The sequence below is a fragment of the Typha angustifolia genome, chromosome 11, assembly GCF_048772165.1.
Source record: "Typha angustifolia cultivar Huaian chromosome 11, ASM4877216v1, whole genome shotgun sequence".
Lineage (NCBI taxonomy): Eukaryota > Viridiplantae > Streptophyta > Magnoliopsida > Poales > Typhaceae > Typha > Typha angustifolia.
In genome coordinates, this window is record NC_133249.1 from 13,986,991 (window position 1) to 14,003,300 (window position 16,310).

General features: G+C 37.2%; 2 protein-coding genes across 2 annotated transcripts; both read left to right on the forward strand.

Moving 5' to 3' along the window:
- Positions 1-3: 3 nt before the first annotated feature.
- Positions 4-15,600, forward strand: LOC140770103 (uncharacterized). The gene is made up of 21 exons (XM_073111101.1): positions 4-126; positions 1,134-1,357; positions 2,083-2,975; positions 5,422-7,564; positions 7,766-7,837; positions 7,931-8,135; positions 8,218-8,332; positions 9,539-9,637; positions 9,723-9,804; positions 9,898-9,957; positions 10,045-10,097; positions 10,181-10,347; positions 10,726-10,936; positions 11,519-11,576; positions 11,740-11,796; positions 11,967-12,212; positions 13,385-13,449; positions 13,565-13,621; positions 13,701-13,794; positions 14,837-14,977; positions 15,065-15,600. Exons 4-21 carry the CDS (start codon positions 6,503-6,505, stop codon positions 15,143-15,145), a joined length of 2,925 nt encoding a protein of 974 aa, XP_072967202.1. The 5' UTR covers positions 4-126; positions 1,134-1,357; positions 2,083-2,975; positions 5,422-6,502; the 3' UTR covers positions 15,146-15,600.
- LOC140770636 (ATG8-interacting protein 1-like) lies at positions 2,109-3,087 on the forward strand. Its single transcript, XM_073111889.1, has 2 exons — positions 2,109-2,975; positions 3,070-3,087. Exons 1-2 carry the CDS (start codon positions 2,109-2,111, stop codon positions 3,085-3,087), a joined length of 885 nt encoding a protein of 294 aa, XP_072967990.1.
- Positions 15,601-16,310: the final 710 nt, after the last annotated feature.

Sequence of the window (16,310 nt, forward strand, 5' to 3'; positions counted from 1 at the left end):
TGACTACTACGTGTTAAACTGATAGGTGTTATTTTCTTTGTTCTTTTTACACGACATAACGGTGATGAAGGAGTAGATAAGGGAGAATCTTATCTCGCTTGTTCTGATAACTGGACAGAGATTGAGGTAGGATTAATTCCAAGCGTGTTTATTAAATTAGTAGACTTCAATCCTGGATTAGATTGATGTATACGATGTAGACAGCGGTTCTTCGTTTCTAAAACATTAAACTGCATGTCCTAATTTGTAATTAACGTAGACAACCCTTGTTCTTGGTGAGCGGATCCTCTGCAGCCTCAGGCGCAGGAATCCTGCTGACATCGTTTGCGGTAGCCCTTGTTGGCTGCCAGGTGCCAATTCTGTTAAACATATCGAAAAATGTAATATGAAATCTAATCCCTATATTGGCTTGAGCGAATTGGAGGCATGTCAAGAAAATTCATCATGTAAAAACTTTGGTACACATATCAAATTCATCGTACCTTTTTTTTTTTTTTTTGACATATAAAATATCTTACTCGTCAATAACATCTTAAATTAATTACAGGATATCAATAACATCCTCATACTTATCAATTATCCACCAACTTTAAATTAAATTTAGATATAATTACACTTAAGACTTATTAAACTATTGCCTATTTTCAAATATATCCGTTCATCTATTTTACTCTTTACTATATATTAATCTCTTTAACTATAGGAAATCACTCACCTCCTAACGGTGTTAACTGAAAAAAAAGTTAAATAACAATTTTACTCTTAATTATTTTTACTCTAATTTAAGGGTAAAACAATCTCTAGAGGGTTTAAAATTAATCGGATAACACTCACATAATATTTTTTAACGAAAAAAAAATATAATGGATAACTAACAAAAATATGTATTTTGGAGGTTTTCGATAATTAAGGAATTAATATAACATGGAAAGTAAATTTGAGAGTTTATATAAAAAAAATGAGTAATAATTCAGAGTGCCTTACTTATATATATATATATATGGACTGGGATTTAGTCGATCCTCTCAGAATTAATTAGACATAATTGATTTGATGGTTCTAATCGTGCTGGTATATTTAAATTCTGGACTAAAGTTAACAACCCGTCTACTTTTACGAGGATATTCGTATAGGAGTAAAAAGTTATGAAGAATATCAACAACCCACCAACCCAAAATCTATTGTCTCGATTCCGACAAGTTTACAACGGCGCGCCCATTGTTAGCTGCACAGTCGCCTTGGATCGGTCGCAGGACATTTGCCGCTTTAAAACGACCTCCACGGCACTTTCCTACTTGCTTTCGTGGCAAGCTTTCCTTGCTTCACAGTTGGGAGCTCGATCGCTTTCTTCCCTGAGGTATGTCATCTGGATCATGATTCTCTTGGTTTGTACTTTGATTAGTTTACTAGTTATTTTCTGAGTTTATGCTTTGGATCTTGCACTTGGTCAGTGTTGTCCTTGAGAATTAGGGTTTGGTTGCTCTTGATTTGTTGTTGAGGTGAAGAAATTTGGCGATTCTTGACGCTTGGTTGATTAATGAGTGGGTTGCTTGTTTAATGGATTTCTTATTTCTTATAGATTAGGTTGGAATTTACGGTTTCTGTGTGCAAAAGTTAGCTCTCTATATGGCGGCCTCTGCTGTGCGAGTCTATCTATCTTATTCCATTATGTGCACTTCGGGATCAGTTTCTTGTAGCCATTCGTTCTCAATCTCCATAAGCTCTTTGAGAAGTAAAACCTATAATTCTGCTTATTATTAATTTTTTGGAATGTTTAAATCCAGCATACGCTGCCAATTAATAATTAATTTATTGTATTACTCATTTACGATGGTCTGAATTCTTTAATTTATTTGGGTATGTTTCCATGGGATACAAGTCATCACTACTGTCTGTTTGCATGATAGATTGCCGCTGTATGCATGTCTAATATTTGGAAGATACGCTTTTCTCATATTGCTCTTAAGCCCTTGGAGATTCTCTGTGTATCTATGCTTGCATCATTGGTAGAATTTTAATAGATCAATCCTTCTTATAAAATATAAGTCTTACTTTATTTTATCGGGTGCAACTTGCTATTAGAGAGGCTGTCTCGAACTTCTGTTGTTATGTCCGATCTCTTAGGGGTGAGGTTGTCAAATATGTCTGACTATAGCAAGAATGGCGAGGAGACTTCTATCCCTGGAACTGACTGGGAAGTTGTGTCTCTCACAGCATCTACTTATGCTACTGCACCTGGTCCAAAAAGATTTGAGGCATCTGTTGAGAGCAGTGATACACAATACGCTTCTAAAGGACATGAATCTTCTGACACTATGTTCTTATCTGGTCACTTTTCGTTGCCATGTAATGGGCTTGCAAACCTTCTGAAAGAAACTGATTGCAAAGGAACCCAGAATGAGCTTTGTGATGAAGATGAAATCACTGCTGAGGCAGGGCAGGACCAACCCAAAGAGACCTATGGAGAGAACTGTAAGACTAAATCATATGGTGACCTAGATGGGGTACAGTCTTTTGTCAGTGGAAAGAATCTCACTTTGATTGATAAGGAGTTTGGGAACAGTAATACCCTTCAGAGGCTGAATTTAGTCAGGGAAGAACCAGTCATGTTCATCTCTTCTGGACTTGATTCTCTTCATGCTGAAACAAAAAAGGTAAACATATTGGTTAATTGTACTCGTAGTGGTGATACTTTGAAAGCAGATGATCCTTACTATCAAAGTCCAGATTCTCTTGTGGGTGCTGCGAACCCTTCTGATTTGAAGGAGAATAAAATCGAGGGATCTTCCCTTGCATGTGAAGCATGGTGGAAGAGGCAGATGGTACTTCTGTACAATAATGTTAAAGAAACAAACATGTTCTGGTCCGTATCTGTAGCTGCAGCTTTGATGGGACTTGCAATTATAGGGCAGCGATGGCAACGACAAAATTTGCTGCTTCAGCAACTTAAAATGCAGTTCAGCGTCAATAATGAGGTATGCTTGCTACTATTTATTTTTGTCTCATGTTTCAAACTGCTATTCATATCACCTATTGTTGTTTCAAACTTCCATCTTAAATTACTTTTAGGCAGAGTCAATACCGTGAATATTTTTGCAGTCAAGATGCTGTTCATGTCCTTCAGTTTATGGCTATTGTTTTGACTTCATATTTTTCCAACTTAAATTGCATTTTAGCTGAATCTATGTCTGCCTTGCGTATTCATTGGCTAACATTTTGTAATGTCTGCGGCAAAAAAGGCAAGGATAATAATACAAGGCTGATTGAGGAATGTAAGATCATATTGGTACCTAAGGGAACTTAATCTGATCTTTTTAAGGTGACTGAAGGAGTTAAAATAGAAAGGACGATGTAGTAATGTAGTGCTTATGGAGAAGACCTGCGGTCAATATGAAAAAGGGAAATGCTAACTATACTCACTAACATCTTGTTGTTGTGTATAGCATGTGGAGATAAAGAAACATCAAAGTTGAATCTGACCTACTAGCTAAACCCTTGTCATTCAGTAAACTTTACATACTATGGGTCTGTTTTAGAATAAACCAGGTCCCTTCTAGATATTCAGCAAGATCCACTTCTGTTTAGAAGTACTTAATATGCAATGTTCCAAATTGCGGTCGTGCGTCTACATAAGTGGTTGCATCTGCATCTATGGTCCTTCTGCTGCCCCATATTTGGCTAATCCACACGTAGAACAGATTGGAGCATTAATATTTTAATATATTATAGACTTTTGCTTTTCACATATCATACAAGCCGTTAGAAAAATAATTAGGTTTACTTTATTAGAATAATTTGCACTACTGTAATGTTTTTCTTTTCGGGTATAAGAGAAACCTCTTAGAAAGAGAAAAGCAAAATAACATGCACAGTTCAGCTGGTTACGAGTTATGACATTCTTTTAATACGTTACTCACTTTATCATGGTTCTGAACTTCTGATGCAGCTTAGATAATTTTGTTTGCCAGTCCTCATTTTCATGAAATATTTCTTTTGTTGGAAACTGCTGTTAACATTATTTGGAGAACAACTCTCAAGCCTCAAGAATGAAGCGATTGCTGGAGATCTCTATTTAGAGAGAAGCAACGAAGAGATTCTTTGAAGCTCTTGACCTGTAATAGCTATTGTACACAATCTTTGCATTTTATTTGAATTCATTTTTCGTAATCTCTGAAATCATGTCATCTTTGATGATGTCCTAAACTGTCTTTCTTTTTAGAAAGCTGTCCCTTATATTCTTGTTGACATTCTTTAGTAGTTCAACTTCCTGAGTTCCAACTCAATCAAATGTGGGTCTTTTTCCTACATTACACTAATGTGCCTAGAATCTGATACTACAATGCGTTCTTCCATTACTTAACTTTATGCTGCATGTGAGTCTTAGGATTATGGAGTCAGTTGGTGGCTGATCTTATTAATCGTTAAATGAATGATTAACGAACAGTCACACGCCCACCTAATATCACCATCACAAAAAAGAAGAAAAAGAATGTTGAGTTGAAAGGATAAATAGTCTTTTTCCGTTCCTTTTCTATCTGCTTGTGTCTGATTAGGTACAGTGAACTTATGATCAAAATACATGCTTTACAATTACTTGGAATTTTGGTCATAGATGATTAATTCTATTAGCTACCTTTCATTAGTCATCACAGTGAACTTTCAGTTTCTTGTTCTCATTAACCACCGATGTTGTTATTGCCGTCGCAGGGAATTAGCTGCGCCATGGAATGAGTGGATACTATACTAGTAGCAACTCTGTTACTATAGGAGGCTTCTGGTGTGTAACATAATATTTATGGACTTGTGGGACTTCTATCATTCCCTTACCTTTTGTTCTTGGATGTAATTTTGTATATAAAGGTTTAACCAATAACTCTGGCTGGCTAAAGTGCAGCAATCATCTGCTAGAATATGAATGATACTTCACAAGGTAAGTCACTACTGTTTCCTCTCAAAAACCGAAATTGATTCATTATTCAAATGATTGGTTTAGCTGGAGGAATTGGTGATTCTGGAGATCGAGTCGATTGACGATAAGGATCGGGTTGAATTGTTGATCAAAACTTTGGCCTAGTTTTTTATACTATTCTCACAAAGCAGTTGACTATATTCCAAGCGTTTGACTTTTGGACCAAACTAGCCCGTTCGAACTCTTTTAAACATCTAGGAGATTGCAAAACTTAACTTTTAAATAGAAAATTGACTCATACGAAAATTTCTTTTTTCCTTAAGCATAAGTCAACCATAAAGCGACTATGGTTTAGCGATTCTGCTGACATAACAAAATTTACTAAATTTTAAATTTAAAAAAAAAAATAGTGGCAAACTTTAAATTATAAATTCTTCATCTTTTTTCCCTTTTAAATTTGAACTTGTAGCAGGCTGGGTTGCTAATCGGTACTTGTTGTGGCAAATTAACAGGTATATGAGCATTATTCTTCCTCTCTGTTCCAAAGATACCCGGCCACAACCAGATAGCCTGCCTTTCCACATCGGATGGGGCCCACCTACTCTCAGTTGCTTGCTTCCCAAGTACCGGTTCACATATCCCTTCGCCGCCACGTGTCCAGTAGTTTTGATTATTCTGGCCATAACCAATAAGAAAAAAACACGCGTTCCAGGCTTTTCTCATAGACAATTAGTAGACCCCACCTACGTCACCCGTCTCCAGATCGAGGAAATTTGCCCCCAAATCAAAAGGATCCCGCGAAAATCCAGAAGAGTCGTTTCCTCTTCCCTCTAATTTCGTAAATTCCTAAATTGCCCTTTACTCTTAATTCATTACATTAGACGGTCGGGTTGCTTTTATGTTTGCTAGTTAGTCTCTTTCTTGGATATTCTTTTATTATAATTTTATTAGTTATTTTTAGTTGTATGTAATTAAACATAGCAGGAAAATGAACGATCCATACCTTTACTTATTTAGCTTATCAATTCAAATTTGAGATTTACAAAATCTAAACGGATCTTGGTGTAATCCGATCCAATTACAGCCCTACGTTACTATATTTATAGCGTTGCCAGGTGGATATGGCCCTGCGGCTCGGCCCATTTTACTTATTTGCCCCTGTCCGATTCTAAAAAAGCTCCAGATCCGCTGAGATCCGTTTCCGCTTCTACCCTCCGTAAACCTCGCCGCCCGCTCACGAACAAAAAAAGAGGGCTATTTTCGTAATTGCCGCGCTTCAGGTTCAATCGACGTGCCCTTCTCTTTCCGCCCCTTTACCTCCCCTTTCCCACTCTCGTGTTTTCTGTTTCCTTCTTTACCCCTTTCCTAATTCTTAATTCCCATATCTGATCCTATTTCCCTCTCCTCCTCCTCCTCCTCTTCTTCCGGTCCTTCCAGAATCCGAAACGTTCTCTATCTCCTCCTCTTCCTTCTTCTTTCGAAGGCAGAATAAACCCTATCTCCCCCCTCCCGCCCCCCCACCCCTCAATTCTTCTTCGCCGCTGCCGCCTTTGCAGGAACCCTAGCATAGATCAAGTTCCGATCGGTCCATCGATGGCGAACGGGGACAAACCGTCCGATCCGGAGGCGTTCGTGCTCCGCTCCGGCGTCCGCGCGGGCCTCAAGCGCGAGTTCGCCTTCGCCCTCAAGGCCCAGGCTGAGCTCCCGGCTTTTCTCGGCCGGACTCGATCCCGAAAACCCGTCCTCACCGGAAACCCTACAGCCTTCTCCGCCGTTCCAGTCGCGTCGATTCGGGATACCAAGAGGGCGAAGAAATCAGACGGCGGAGATGGACCGCCGGAGGAATCGGTTTATGTTCTTGCGCCTCTCCCTCCGTCTACTCCGTCTCCGATAGAGGCCGATGCGCCTAATATGGTAGAAGGGAAGGATGAGTCCATTGGCGATTCTGATCTGCGCGAGAACGAGTTGAAGGCTATCTCCGAAGTATCGGAAGCAATGCCGGAGATGGAAGAGGATGCGCTTCCTCCTCTACCGCCATCTGCAATTGATACTCCAATGGTGGTTGACGATAAAACAGTGACCAGTTTGGTCGATTGCCCGGTGGAGGATGGTGACACCAAGGAGAACCCTATTGTACTTGAAACTGAGAAGCCATTGCATGTAGGATTGCAAGAATCACCAGTTGGAAACCTTCCTTCTCCTCCGGTGGAGATTCTTGATAGGGAGCAGATGGCGAGCATTCCAACTGAGAAGCCAATGAGGAGATTCACAAGGTCGGTGTTGAAGATTCCATCAAAGGATCAGGAAGGGGTCGCTGTGGAGAAACATGTTTCTGAAAATGGACATTGCGTTCCGTTGGATGAGGTTGGTGTTGTGTCGGGGAATTCTACTAGGAGGTTTACCAGATCATTGATCAAGGGTAAAACAGAGGACTCTGGAGTAGGGAGTGAAGCAACAACAAGCAATGGTTCAGTTCGGTCGGAGGAAATGAAGGATGGGGCTAGTGAGTCGGTGAGTTCGGGAGTGAACAAGAAGATGGAGATGAAGATGTCGAAGAAGGTTGCGCCAACGAAGTCACCAAGTAATGTCAGGGAGCTGCTTGCGACTGGATTACTTGAGGGATTTCCTGTCAAGTACTTTGTCCCCAATGGAAAGGTATGCTAGATTTTCAGTAACGTCATGCTGGGTCAAATGATTGCATCCTTTGATATTGTGGATCGTTTCCAATTTATTTTATTTTTCATAGATTTTGTTATATGTTGGTTTCAATCTAGTGTTCCATTTCAATTTTTATCCTTTTTCCTTACTGGCGGGCACTCTAATTTTAATCATGGATTGTGGGAAATATCTTTGCAGCTACCGACTCTTCATGGAGTGATCAAGGGCAACAACATATTATGTTCATGTGCTAGTTGCAATGGTTCCAGAGTGAGTCTTTGGTTTGCTCTACTTCTCCTTCAACCTTGTTAGAATAACATGCCTTTGAAGTTGTAAACTTTTATATACTGTTGTTAATTGCAGGCTGTTTCAGCCTATAACTTTGAGCTGCATGCTGGTAGCACAAAAAAACATCCGTCAGATTACATTTACCTAGATAATGGAAACAGCCTCCGTGATGTATTAATCACATGCACAGATACTTCATTAGATATGTTGGAGGCGGCAATACAGAATGCAATTGGCCCAATGCCCACTCAGAGACCATTTGCTTGCCAAAACTGCAGCGGTTAGTTTTGTGATCTTGGGAGGCAATTAGCTTTGTTTTCCTTTTACTTATTATGACCATCAGATGTATATCATGTATCCAGAGATATTCCTTAGTTCATGTACTGGGAAACTTGCATTGTTATGTGATTCATGCCTTTACTTGAAGCTGCCCAAGAAAACTCTAACTCCATCACATGCAAGTGCTATTAGTACCAGGTACTCTACTTTTAGACATCCTGTCACTTTTTGCTACAAGAATTTTTTAGTATTCTCTTATAATGTCTTCAGTTCTTTTAGTAGTCTGATTTATCCATCCACTGTTAAGGAAATTATAAGTTCTACATAATAGTTTGATTAGTTTTACTCATAATGCAGATTCATTCATCAAAATTGGTTCATCGAAAAAATATCCTTAGCTTAGTTTTAAGTTTTAACAATGTTCATGTGTTATCATGTCTTTTAATTTCTTGGCATAGAAGAAAAGATTCACTTACTCATGTATAATACAATGAACTCTTGACTTCCTTTTCTTTGAATTGCATTAAGTAAAACTTGGTCCTCTTATCACATATGTCGGATGCGATCTTCTTATAATGATGAAGAACGCAGCGATGACTGTATGTGAGTCGAATATCGCTTGCGTGGATAATCGGATTTGTATTGTCTACTATTACATGCTTTAGCCTTACATTTTCTTACTTATTTTAACTTAATGTAACCCATGTTCCTTTTTTAATTAATTTTTGATTGCCCAATCTGAGGCTCTTCCATAGGTTTGAGACTAGAATTGACAAATTTTAAATTGATTGATGAGATGAGATATGCAACATTATTTAAATACCAATCTACATCTTCACCAATTACTGAGAAGTTTCATTAGTTTTAGTTTTTGGAGCATCTTCCCTGTGATCACCTAAAAAAGAGGTCAATTGTGAGGATTGTGGAAAGAAGCTATCTTCATTCTGACCATCTAAAGTAAGTTGTTAGATGACTGTATGAAGTCAAGCCTCAGAAGACAATCTCGTACTTTGTTGGTGAAAGCAAGCATTAAATTTGTCGCAGTATTAATAGTTTAGATATATGTAAGATTATTGCTCAAAATGCATATGTAAGTTTGGTGTTCCCTATTAATAGTTTATAATAGAGTGAGAACCTTTCTAGTTTCTGATTGTTTTTTATGGTACTTGCCTGAAGCTTTTTCATGTTGCTCACCTACTTTCTTCTTTACTTTGAACATTTGAATCAAAATCTTTGATGCGTGCAATCTCTCAATGATTGCATTGGTCTTCAGTTTCACAGTTTATGCTCTATGTACATGATTTGCAATAAAATTGTTTGTATCTATATGTTTGAATATTAGGTAGATAGGATATATAAGATTAACCTTTTCTTTTTGCTACTTGTACATTTATGCTACTTTAGGTTATCAAGGGCAGGATCACCACCAAGTGCGCCGGATAGCTTGTCAAAAAATGCATCCTCAGGAAAGAAGAGTACCAGCATAGGAAGATTAACAAGAAAGTTGGTATTTTGTAGTATAATTTCTTTTCTGCTGGTTTTTCAACTTGTTACTAATTTCGGCTGGTTGTTCATTCTCATTTTCAAGGGATGTGGGATTGCACAAGTTGGTATTCATGAACGACATTTTACCTGAGGGTACAGAAGTAGGCTACTATGTTGGTGGAAAGGTTGTCTAGGGGATCTTGTACTCCTATAGAATTATGGCTTCTGGATTCTCTATCTATTTCTATGATCTAATGTTTGTGGTAACTATTTTGCAGAGATTACTCAGTGGTTATATAAAAGATTCTGGAATATATTGTCATTGTTGCAATTCAGTGGTAAACTTTTGAGTTTCGATCTTAGCTATCTTATTGAAGCTGTTGATGCTTTTGCTCCATTTTGATCTTTCTATGTTAATTGTGCAGGTCAGCCCCTCGCAGTTTGAAGCTCATGCTGGTCGGGCTTCACGACGGAAACCGTGAGTTCATATTTTGAGAAAACCTCATGTTTTTGCTGAAAATTGTTTTAACTGCTATTTACCTCTCTTGGTATTTATTGCAGCTACAATAACATTTATACTTCCAATGGAGTTTCACTACATGAATTATCGGTTTCTCTGTCAAAAGATAGAAAGATGTCAGCAAGTGAAAACGATGACCTCTGTAGTATATGTGCAGATGGGGGAGATCTTCTCCTTTGTGATCTTTGTCCTAGGGCTTTCCACAAAGGTACTTGCTTTCTTGTTTCAAGGTGAATTATGTTTATCTGAAAGTAGATGTAGTTGTAGTTGTTCCGCTTAGAACCAATTTTCTATGAGAAGAATTGGTCACAGGACATCTCAGAAGACATAGATGACAAGTCTTGCCATATTATTTGTGTTACTTTGATCTAGTTTTCTGCTGTATTCATCAGTCTTCTGCTGTTGTGTTGTATGCTGGCGTTTGAATAACTTTTCTTTTACATCTTCTCTGATTGTTGCCTCACTTCTTTGCTTGGTTTCATAACTTCCTTTATGGGCTTCAAGCACATGATGTTTCGTCACTTTCATGTTTCTTGGCCTAGAACATATTAACTTGTTGTATGTGTTATGGCTTGGATTCTTGCAGAATGTGTTGGTTTGTCAATCATTCCTAAAGGGGAATGGTACTGTCAATATTGCCACAATCTTCATCAGAGAGAAAAGTGTTTGGCACATAATAACAATGCAATTGCTGCTGGACGTGTTGCTGGGGTGGATCCTATAGAACAGATATTTAAGAGGTGTATACGCATTGTCACAACTTCAGAGACTGATCTTGGTGGTTGTGCTTTATGCAAGTAAGATGTTCATCTAAGTCTATGAAAATATTTTGTTTTCGTCTATTTGTTTGCTTTTTAGATCTCTGATGCTAAGATAGACTTTTTGTTGTGGGGGCAATGGTCCTCTTTGACAATTAGCATTTCATCTTGCCTGAATTCAGAGTGAGGTCAGTTTTTAGATGCCTATGCTGGCATTTGAATTGGCAAGAGGGAGAAAAGGATGCCTGGACATTAAGAATGAAAATTGAAATAAATGATCATTAACCATTAATTTTTGTCTTATTAGTAATAAATAGCAAATGATTTTTTTCTCAATAGTAAACCTGAAGCACAAAAGGCACTGGTCATTTTAAATCTAGCTTTAGCTCAATATACAACATCTTCTCCCACTTTATATGGTTAATAACTATGGGATGATGGGTTATTTATTGGCATCTATTGTTCATTGGTTCCTTCTTTACTATCTTGCCTAGGTCCGTCATCTGTTCAATTCTGGCTTGTGATGGCAAATCAATAAGTCTTAATGACCTTTTTAGTATACTGAATAATTGATATGCTCAAGATGTTTTCCTTCGTTCACAATCTTTATCCTTTTTGCAGGCTACATGATTTCAGTAGATCAAGATTTGATGCTCGTACAGTGCTGCTTTGTGACCAAGTATGTTTTGCAATTGGATATATATGATATATATGTATTATATATACTTCCACACTTTGCATATTTTGTTTTCATAAATTTATCCTTTCTCATTCTGAAAATTTAAACTATATGTCTTGGAGCTTATGATATGTTTTAAACTAAAATTCGTTATTTTTTTCAGTGTGAGAAGGAATATCATGTTGGGTGTTTGAAAGATCACAACATGGCTGATTTGAAGGTGAATTTTATGGTCCTGCTATCATTTTGCATAGGCTCTGAAAGACTGGTTATCTAAATAACATTGTAAAAATTAATTGTAGAGAGAAGAAAAGTTGGATTGGGTATTTTGCCACCCTAAAATTTGAACTTAAATACAAAATTTTGGGCTCATTAGATGTTTTTCTACAGGAATTACCTGAAGGGGAGTGGTTCTGTTCTGCTGATTGCAGTAGGATTCATACCACTTTGCAAGATTTACTCCTCCGAAGCACAGAGCCGCTTCCTGATTTTGATGTGGATGTCATTAAGAAGAAACGCAATGAAAAATGTTTAAATACTGATACCTCTATTGATATGAGATGGAGACTCTTAAGTGGCAGAAATGCTTCAGCAGACAGTAAATTATTGCTCTCCAAAGCTGTCGCTATTTTCCATGTAAGTTTTCTATGATCTGATGTTACTTGGAATTCGTTCTTGCATTAAACTTATTCCTTCCATTGCTTTTACATTGGAAATTATTCTGATACTCGTGCATAATTTCTTTTACACTAGAATCTTGAGCATAATTTGATAAAATAAAGATCATTTTCTCTTCAGCAATGTTTAGTAAAATATCTTAACATGTATATAGAGGGTCATTCAGTATGTGAAGGCTTGCCTACTTCAACAGAAGAGGTTATGGGCTTAAGCAATGGAAACATCCTCTCTAATATATTATGGCTGCGTATAGAGCCCAAACTACGCATTATGGGAGCTTTGTGCACTTGGAAATCCATACAAGTGAGAGAAAAATGTAAAGACTACCATTAAAGTAGCCCCAGAGAGATTTATTATATCCGTGTGAATTTTGTCTTTCTATTTTTAAGAATGTAGGAATTATTCCATTATGCACTTAGTGACCCCTTTTCTCAATTATATATCCATTTGGAGGTTCAATGGGTGATTTTGAGACTTTATGAATGTCTAGATGTTAAATTTTGAATAAGTTAGGAACTTTGATGCTACAAGAGACCTGAACGAAACCTTGTAGACTAACCTCATGCAGTCATGCTTGAATGCAAATGGACCATTTGCATCCCAGGGCCAATTTTGACTGATCCGCATGACATGTAAATAATCTGAGACATTCAAGTTTATGGATATCCTTTATGAGTTGCTTGCAAGGCTGAACAACTTTGAAGATCATCATTTTTGTTGATTCAGCTTAAATGCATGTGGAAAAATCCCACTGACATGCTCAATATTTTAAGATTCTGTGGTTATTAGTTACAGTGCCATTTGTACTGTTTGTCCAAAATAGTTTTTTTTTATAATTTATAGGATCAAATACCTCAATGCTGAAAATGTGTGGACTTATAGAATTCTTTCATACTTAATGCCAATGATAGACACCTGGATACAACAGTATAACACATATATATGCCTATACACAGACACACTTGGATACATATATATATATATATATATATATATATATATATATATATATATATATATATATATATATATATATATATATATATATATGCTTATACACATATATACCTCAGTTGTATATTCTAAAGGATTTGTATGTTATTATTGTGTTTGATTTTCTTTTTCTGTAGGAGTCATTTGATCCTATTGTTGAAGCTACAACTGGCCGGGACCTTATTCCTTCCATGGTTTATGGGTAGGAAAAAGATTATCCTCTCACCTTCATGTTCTGTGTGATGTATCTCTTTGTTCCACAAATGGAGCATAATTATTTTGTCTGCCTTACTTGATTTAATGTTATAATCTGGCAGAAGGACTGTGAGAGACCAAGACTATTCAGGGATGTATTGTGCGGTATTAACTGATGGGTGAGTTGTTGCTACTTGCTAGTATTAAATTAGAGCACTTGTATGATAATCATGTCCTGAATTTTTTTCATCGCTGCAGTTCCTCTGTTGTATCTGCGGGGCTTTTACGTGTTATGGGAAGTGAAGCTGCTGAACTACCATTAGTTGCTACAAGTAGGGAGAGCCAAGGACAGGTAAATTCAAATACATTGGGACTCAAACCCTTTATATGCGACTAATTTCCATTTTGTCATATTTTCAGGAATTGCATACCATATGTTAATAAGTGTATATAGTAGCATAAGGTCGCCCAGTTATTTCCTGCCTAGAAAATGACTAGAAAATAGAGGCTCAAAATAGCAAAGATGAGATTGAAAACTCAATTGTCAAACCATATAAAACTGAAAAACTAAAAGATGAAGCATCAACACATTGCAAAGCACACCACAATTCCTTCAAACTCTTGTCAAGGATCTAAGAACCTTCATTTTCAGTACTTTTCAGATAAGATCCTATTGTTTAATGGGAAGATGAAATAGGAGAGCACTCAAAGGTTGGCTTGCTTAGGGCGAAATTTACGTAGTAAAGAGAATGGCTTTCCAAAGTCCAAACTAACAAGTTTGTGAATGACCACCCCACATTTTGATGAGAAAGGTTGGGGAGATTTATTGGCGAGCTAAGATTAATTAGTTTGTTGTATGAAGAATTTTAGGTACGAAATATGCTTAACATGAAGAAATATGTATATACAGTGGATGGATGGAGGGGAGGATACTTGGTGTAAGGGAATATAGAAAACTTGATATGAGTGAGGGAAGGTATTTAGAGTACTCTTTGATCTAATTATATGAAATGCAATCCAGAATGCTCAGGCAACTCAGCCTTAGTGGCTGCTTACAGATGAGCCAGCTTAGGCAACACCTCGAATAATTGTGCTGCTGAGTATGACGAGTGCAGCTGACCACCAGTTGTATCATCAGTTGCATGGTATTTTCACCAGGGCATAGGCATATATATTTGAAGGCTTGTAGGTTAACAATTCTTATGGGGAACAGATTCTTCTATTAGTTGTGGATAGTAGGTTCTAGAAAGGATCTTGCACCTTATCAATTCTCATCTCAGTATTTCACACTTAATTGGTTTTCCAGGGGCTCTAGTGCTAGCATTTAGTGTCATCAACAATCAGAGAGAGACAGATCCCAATTACTATAACTTAATTTACTTTCTTTTGAGCAGGGTTACTTCCAGTCGCTCTTTTCCTGCATAGAGAGGTTGTTGGTGTCCTTGAAGGTTAAGCATTTTGTGCTCCCAGCAGCAGATGAAGCTGAGTCTATTTGGACTAAGAAATTTGGTTTCACGAAGATAACTTCTGATCAGGTGGGTTCCTGTGCTGCAATTGTCCGCACTTATTTGTTATCGATTGATTGAAATGATGATCTAATGTAATGCACATTACAATTTCAGCTGGAGGAGTATCTCAACGGTGCGCGCACAACCATTTTCCAAGGAACATCAACCCTACATAAGCCAGTTGCTCTTTCATAGGTTTATTCTCAAGGCAAAAAGAAGCAATTTTTGTTCCTCTCCCATTGGAAGAGCCACTTTTTGCAGCGCTTTTCACATTAATGTAAATAGAGATGGATCTGCAGTGTACAGCAAGAGTTCACACCCTCCCCTTGGAAGCAGTTTTCGGTGAGCCAGTGAAGTCCATATAGAATCATCAAGATTAAGTACAGCGGCCAAAGAAAAAAAAAAGAAGAGAAAAAATAGAAAGAAAAATAGAAAAAGAATGGTCAGAAGTCCTCAGCCAGGTAGATGGAGAAGCTGGCATATTTTCTGGTCACAAAAGTGATGTTCCTTCGATTGCTCAGTAGCAGACCCTCTTTGTCTTGTTAATACATTCAGTTCCCAAACAATTGTATTGCAAAATTTTCAGTTCCTGAATCAACAGTACCCCTTCAAGAAATTTATATAGTGGAAATGTTACAATTTTGCCTCAATGTGTGATTTATGAGCATAATGTTTATATTTGGATCCTTTTGTTCTTCTCTGAGAGAAAAATCCGGTTTTGCACCAACACTGTCAGCCATTTAATAATAAAATAATTGTTATATGGCTCATGGCTGCACAATGAGTGATTGATAATCTTATCTTTTCTCCATGCTTGTATTTGTGTAATCATAACAAGACGGCTACGCTTTTAAGTAATCGATTACCTTATCTTTCCTCCTGGGTTGTATAAAATGTAATAATAACTAGTTCTACATGGCTGCGCTATGAGTAATTGATTACCCCCTACCTTTCCTATAGGCTTGTAGCCTATTTTACATCCATTTGATGACGTTGGCCAGCATGTCATACTAATACTAATTAATGTGACATAAAAGAGAGTTTCTTTTTTATTTTATTTTTTTGGAGCGGGGGTTTTGCCCCTATATTATAAAAGAATAAAAAGATCTCCCTAACTATAAAAAAAAAAATTATAATTAAACCTATCTATTAGACTTCCGTGATTAAATTAAAACCTATTATGGTTACTAATTTACCCTCTTTTAGAAATTTTTTTTTAAAAAAAGCAAAATTAATGATAAACTAATTATCTAATATTTTTTTATGAATAATAATACCTCTCGAGGTGAAAAGATGGGGGGGATGCGCATAGGAATCAATGGGTAAAAAGAATAACAGGGTATGCTGGTAGAAATAAGCA

Coding starts and splice junctions, on each gene's coding strand:
- LOC140770636 (XM_073111889.1), top strand. CDS start 2,109: ATGTCCGATCTCTTAGGGGTGAGGTTGTCAAATATGTCTGACTATAGC.
- LOC140770103 (XM_073111101.1), top strand. CDS start 6,503: ATGGCGAACGGGGACAAACCGTCCGATCCGGAGGCGTTCGTGCTCCGC. Junction 11,797..11,966: donor ACAACATGGCTGATTTGAAG/GTGAATTTTATG, acceptor GTTTTTCTACAG/GAATTACCTGAAGGGGAGTG. Junction 13,795..14,836: donor GTAGGGAGAGCCAAGGACAG/GTAAATTCAAAT, acceptor TCTTTTGAGCAG/GGTTACTTCCAGTCGCTCTT.